This window comes from Frankliniella occidentalis, unplaced genomic scaffold, assembly GCF_000697945.3.
Source record: "Frankliniella occidentalis isolate FOCC.00 unplaced genomic scaffold, Focc_3.1 Scaffold157, whole genome shotgun sequence".
Classification (NCBI taxonomy): domain Eukaryota; kingdom Metazoa; phylum Arthropoda; class Insecta; order Thysanoptera; family Thripidae; genus Frankliniella; species Frankliniella occidentalis.
The window spans coordinates 198,777-205,250 of record NW_026267283.1 but is presented as its reverse complement, the minus strand read 5'-3'; the positions used below and the strand labels follow the sequence as shown (position 1 = coordinate 205,250).

Sequence of the window (6,474 nt, the reverse complement as noted above, 5' to 3'; positions counted from 1 at the left end):
CGAGCGCGCGAGCTTCGATGGTCTGTTGGCGCCCGCGATCGTCATCGCCGCGTCTCATTGGCGAGGCACATGGAGCTCATGATTAATTAACCATGTGCTGCTATGCTGCAGCCGAGGCGGCAGCCGCCCGGCGGCCCGTGGAGCTGTGGTGGCACCGGGGATGCGGCTGCACTGAGAGAAATGTTTTGACGTAGCAACCGAAATTTTGATCATGGCATCAAAAGTTGATTAGTGAAATACGGACTGATCAAACACTTAGTTCGGGGAACGAAAGTCGTTTCATGAGCTGTGTTTAGTTCGCAGCAACAAACTGTTTTGCCTCACAACCAGCGTCGTTTTTTTACAGATACAGAACAGGTTTATGCAGGTGTAATGGAAAGAGTTTCATGTTCACAAATAAAAATAGGTATGGTAGGAATAAAAGTGTCTATTTATGAAAAACGCAGTATATTATTGTGATATTCCAATATTTTTATTTCCCCTCTTTACACAGAATAGTTCCACCATTCCGAGAAGTTGTATCGTTTTAAACAAAAATCTTTTGTTTTGATACTTAATTTATTTTGTGAGCTTCATCGAACAATTTTGTGCGTGAGATAAGAATGGTTCACTGGGTGCATTCAAATAACTTGTGATGTGGACATAAAAATAGTTTTACATCCACAATCCAACTTCTTTGTTTTAAGCTGTGTGTACCGGTTGCACAAAAAAATGAATATTTGTGTTGGTGTTCTCAAGTAGGACAAGGGGCTTGCATTAAAAAGTTGAATAATTAGTAGAACAAATTTATATTGTGTAAAAAATTACAAAAGTTCATCAACAAATGAATAACAAATGCTTACAACGCATGGTACAATGACACACTGTATCCTTCTGGCTTATCATGAAAAAATACAGGCAAACGCCAGGGCAATACATTGAAAGGAACACAAGTGTACAAATCAGTTTTATCTACTTCATAATTATGAAGGTCAGGGTCCAATAAAATTGTTTTAAACACTGAAAAAACAAAACAGACATCACGCTGTCTGTTCACAATAATCCGTACAATTTTTCCAAAAACTGGGAGACCCATTTCATCTAGAGCAAAACACATAGGAGTATCACAGGTATAGTGGATTCCATCGATATCCACAAATTTTGGAAGGACACACTTGCTCTTGAATGTATCAGGAAACACAATTTTGTACAGACTTTCTAGAGAAGCAGAATTTTTCTCAAAGCTCGCACTCATACTGAACCTTGCAGAAAAGCCTCTTTTAGTTAGAATGCGGAAAGCAACAATTAGCTCCACTTTAAGAGCAATTGACATGCAAATATTTACTCTTGAGAAACAAACATTAGCATAACGTTTCAAAATTCTGTGCATGGACTCATACCGCATACTCCAGTAATGAACAGGTGGACCAGACAATCTTATTATCCTAGGATAGTGCAACATATGGTGATGTTTGTTTTTAAGAGAAGAACCCAAGAGTTCAACATATAATAAATGATGCTGCACTATAAAATAATCAAGGTGTACAATGGCCTCTTGTTGAAGACTGCCACACAATAATATGGCAAGAATATCATACAAAAATAGAAACAAGGTCCAGTACCGATCATTTTGGGGAATGAAATTCCCAATCATAGAAGGCAAATGTTGTACAAAAACAAGCATTTCGTTGGCAGACATCCTAATTTTTCCAGATTTAAGATCAGTTTCAGATATCAAAGGTGGCTTGTTACTTACATTTCCATAATCATGAGTCCTTATTACACTATTTAACAAGTCAAGAGTGAAATACTTCTTAATTTCAATGAAGTAGAAAAGAATTTCAATTAAATCATAATTGCAACAGCCAGATTCAAGAATGTCATGCATAAAATCGACTGCAGGATTTAAAGTTACATGAAATCCTTCGATTTCATGGAACACACATTCCTCCTTGATGCCTGTAAGTTTAGTATTGTTCAATGCCAAGTCATTCTTGTAGTTGTCAACGTTGCGTATCAGCTCACAGTTTTCATGACAACAAGACTCAGTCTCAACTTTGGACATTTTGCAATACAAACAGGGAAAAGTAGCAGTAAAACATTCAACTAGACCAAGAATAGAGTGTAAGCCAAGGTTATCACCAAGAATAAGGCCAATATCAAAATAAATCTGAAAAATACCATCTTCAGTGACAACAGTAATGCCATTCACTCTCAGATCATTCATTTCTTCAATTGGCTTATTAAATATTACAGGATTATTTGAAGCCTCTAAGATAGGATTGTCAGGATTACGATCTGATGAATGAAACAGTACAACAAGAAAGTGATTCTCAAGCAGCGAGGCAAACTGCGGTGGCAAACATGGGCACTTTGCATACATGGCACCTAGCTTGTGAATATTATTGTGCGATCCAAGAGCATTACCTAATTCAATGTCATCAAAATGCCAAAACAAAGGCAAAACAAACTTTCCAACAAAATTTTTACGCTTAGCTTTCCAATGCTCACCTTGAATAAAATTGCTTATGGAACTGTTTTTGCTCTCCACTTCTAACTCATTTACATAAGACTTAACAGTTGACAATACCTTTGGCAATTCAAAAAACCTACGAAGCTTATCTTTCATACTCATAAATTGACCGGTAACACTAGTGACCCCTCTTCTGCCAGACACAAAGGAAACTGGCTTTACCAAAGCACCTCTTTCAATCAGTTTCTTAAATCGTAAATGCTCACTTTCAAGCCCACTGAAAGGATTGGAAATAGCAGAAATAGTGTCAAGTAACTTAGCATTCACCTCTGGAGAAATTTCTTTACTATGATGCAATTCATTAATAACCTTCTTAAGAACTAAATTACATTGCAAATATAGAAATTTACTTTTGTCCATAATATCCTGCACAAGTGAACGTGACACATCTGGATTTGCATAGAAGGCAGCTATGAATTCAAGGGCAGAATTTTGTAACTCTGTAAGATCTATATCACTCATGTTACAATTAGCAGTTTGATCATCACATGGCACATCCTCAACAGAAATATGAGATAGTAAATCTACTGGGTCATCAGAAGTATAATTAATAAATACTTCATCATCTGTACAGTCAACACCAGCAGTATTGTCAGCAGGCCTAGGAGTCACATTGTCAAAAACTGGGCAAGGTGGAGGGAAAGTACACCCCACCCTTAAATGCTTTTTAAGGCATTCAAAATTGTTAAAGGCTCGAGGGCAGCCTACTTGTCCACACTTAATAAAAGAAGATAATGAAGACGGATGTAACATCCTAACATGATCACCAAGAGTGCTTAGATTGTCAAGAACAACCTCACACAGTGGACAGCCGTACATGATGAACAAAACTTTTGCCAAATACAATTAAACTAATTTAGGTTTTGACCTGAAATCTATAAGTCAGTAGCTTGCTTAGTTAACAGCAAAAACAATAAAGAAAACTAATTCTAATTGAAAACTTAACAGAAAAAAACAATACCAAATCAAAAACAAAAACAAAACTTAATGAGGCTAAACAGAACTAAACAGTAGAAGTAAAGTACTTCAGTAGAGGAATCAGAGAAGGTATCACTTCATCAAACTCAGTTGTGACATGAAAAACACATTGCTGGATTACACGCCACATTCCCTTGCTCTCTGAAGGGTAGTCAACAACAAGTGACTGGTAGATTTTGAAACAAATATCTACAGCTGCAGAAGGTGACTCAACAACATAAAACTGAGTTGGTTCCACCACAACAAGAGACTGTTCAACAGAGCGAAGATCTTTGCCCACAATAACTGGAAACGGCTGGAATTGAAGCACTTTTTTAAAGGATCTGAGACGTTTCAACTTGTTAGCTATAAATACATGCAACTCTTCTTCAGTTTTGACATGAAGCAGAAACCCCTGCTGCATTTCAGCTTTTGTTGCTGTCCAGTTATTTGGCTTCCTTCCTCGCACAACAACTTGAGGTGGGAACAAGTGAGCAAAGAGCATCAGGAAATGGTGGCACACATTGACTGCAAAAAAGGACAGTTATTAGTCAAAATCTAAATAAACATTTTGTAAAATAACATTAAGTAAAATAGTACTAACCTTCTTGCTCTTGCTGAATAAAGCTATCCAAATGGTCAACAAGTAATCCTTTAATCTTTTTTAGCTTCTCAGTAAGTTTCAGGGCAAACCCTTTCCAATTTGAAGCAAAATTATTTTGAGTGCCATCAAACAGTTTGTTGTAATCTTGTAGAAGCTGCAACAACACCAAAAATAACTTGCATGCTAGGAGCAAACAGATATTGTTATGCAAAGAAGAAAACCAATACTATAACTCACCAGACTATAACCCCATGGTTGGCGAAGCACAGGGAAAGAAGAGTAGTACTCTGCTATTGAAATTTTATCTTTCCTCTTGATATCCAGCAAGCTAATACGATGGGCAAACGTTTTGTCCCAGTGGGCCTCAACAACAGACTGTGGTCCTAAATTGACTTTTAGCCATTTAACAGATAATTCCACATCTGCTGTCATTAATGAGTCTAAACCAAAAAAGAAAGAATTAAAAACATGTGGCCATGACTAAAATTACAAAAGTATATAAACCATATACAAACCAGGGCTTGCAGGATTCCATTTTACAGTTCTGATGTCATTTAAAACTTTGGCAGCCACACCCTTTTTTCTCCAACTATAGTACTGACTGATCAATTTCCCTTTGGCAGCATAGACCACCAAGTTTACTTTTGTGTATGGCACGTAATAAATCTCCTGAAACATTACAAAAAGGAAACGGATTAGAAAATAATTGACAGTGGTAGATCAAAATATTTTCAACCTGTACAGTAGTTTTAACCTACTTTTGATTCATCTTTGAAAATGCTTGTTATTATCCTAGAAAGCTGAATTAGTCGTGCACGTTTGATGCTGCAATTAATAAAGTGATGATTTTAACAATAGTAAAACAGAGGAAAGAATCTTGAAGTGCAGGAAGTCGAATACTCACTGTCCATTAGGCTTATTCTTTCGAAGTTCGTTGCAAATCACAATTTGCGCAATGGAATCCCGGTCTGAATCAGTGAGCTCTGATGTAGAAAGTAGCACCTGACCTTCAAAGCTATTAAACAGTTGTCTTATTTCCTGCAAAACATGTCACAATTAGTATAACCGGAGTACATTCACAGCTTTAAGACTCTGAATAAATGCTCACATCAATGGCAGTGTCTGTTAGAGGGTGATGTGATGCTACGTCAGCTTCCTCATCGTCTGAAAGAGTGAAGTAACTAGCACTGTCAGGCTTGCTTCGGGATGTGCTAGGCTCGCCAACTGGCACCGGAATGGTTGTCACTAACACAAATTATAATGTGAAAAATTAAAAAAAAAAGAATGCAGATAGTGTACTTTTAAATGTATGACCATAAATGTTTACTTACCAGGATCTAAGCATGGCTTCTTGGTGGGTGGTGGATCACATGCTTGCAACTCCCCCTTCCGAGCTTCAAATACTTTCCAAAATTTTACGAAGTCACCGGGTCGAAGGAAGGACCGGGCAGTTGTTTCATCCAGCACCGTAAACACCTCCAGATCAATTTTATTGTCTGTAACAGAAATGTCACAACGTCATGTCAAATTTCTAAGCATAACCTACACGGACATGTGTTACGTGAAATGCATGAAACTGTAGCATGTTGGAGGTTAGGTTCTCAAAATGAAACTTTTTACAATTTCCAAATGTTCGAGTCACGACATCACCATAGAATGGGTCACGTACTAGGCAATAAATAAAGCAATGACGAAACCAATGTGCCGGTGCAACACTACCGAAAACCATAACCTCAACACAACTGTACGTCGAATAATTTGTGCCAAAGAATAAGTCCGCAACGAAACCAGAGACAAATACAGGCGAAAGCTAATAGTTCATAATTACACTAGTAATACACTCACCTTCAAACAGATTACAGAGCCGTTCAAATCCCCACTTGGTTAAAATAGACGCCACTTCCCCATCACTCTCGCCACGACCAAGACTCTCACTCTCACTCCGAGTCCGTATCCCATTTTCCGGTTTCGACGCTGACGCCATGTCGAAGTGAATGACTCGAACTCTCGGATGAATGATGGTTTAGATGCAATGAAAAATTGTTCGGTCGCAAGCATCGTTTGTTTCCGGTATCGGGTGACGACACAAGTCCAGTAGCCGGGAACCACCGGAAATTAGATTCTCCCGTCGAAACATTTGATGAGGCGCGTAGAATACGAAAGGTCACGACGATGAACGAGTTTAGTGCTCGCAAAGAAACTGTTTGTCTACTGGCATCAAAACGTTTTGTGATGGTGGTGAAGTCGGACTAATCAAACAAAGTTTGTTGCTGGCGTCCAAACATTTTTCTCAGTGTGCTGTGGCGGCGGCTCTCCTTCTCCTTCTTCTCCTCCTCCTTCCTCTTCCTCTTCCTCGTCGAGCCGCTTCTGTACCGACTGTACTGTAGCAGCGGCGGCCGCG

The 6,474-nt window shown here is 38.5% G+C and overlaps 2 protein-coding genes across 13 annotated transcripts in view; one reads left to right on the top strand and one right to left on the bottom strand.

The window, feature by feature from the left end:
• LOC113204762 (protein alan shepard) overlaps nucleotides 1-6,474 on the top strand; it is a 95,075-nt gene that overhangs the window by 62,656 nt on the left and 25,945 nt on the right. The window lies entirely within an intron of this gene.
• On the bottom strand, nucleotides 3,499-6,312 carry LOC113204829 (uncharacterized). Its single transcript, XM_052271318.1, has 9 exons — nucleotides 5,919-6,312; nucleotides 5,405-5,569; nucleotides 5,182-5,318; nucleotides 4,978-5,111; nucleotides 4,832-4,898; nucleotides 4,589-4,742; nucleotides 4,311-4,513; nucleotides 4,074-4,227; nucleotides 3,499-3,997 (listed from the first exon to the last, which is right to left on the bottom strand). The coding sequence occupies exons 1-9, from the start codon at nucleotides 6,055-6,057 to the stop codon at nucleotides 3,516-3,518; spliced, it is 1,635 nt and encodes a 544-aa protein (XP_052127278.1). The 5' UTR covers nucleotides 6,058-6,312; the 3' UTR covers nucleotides 3,499-3,515.

Coding starts and splice junctions, on each gene's coding strand:
- LOC113204829 (XM_052271318.1), bottom strand. CDS start 6,057: ATGGCGTCAGCGTCGAAACCGGAAAATGGGATACGGACTCGGAGTGAG. Junction 4,899..4,977: donor AAGAATAAGCCTAATGGACA/GTGAGTATTCGA, acceptor TATTAATTGCAG/CATCAAACGTGCACGACTAA. Junction 4,743..4,831: donor TTTTCAAAGATGAATCAAAA/GTAGGTTAAAAC, acceptor GTAATGTTTCAG/GAGATTTATTACGTGCCATA.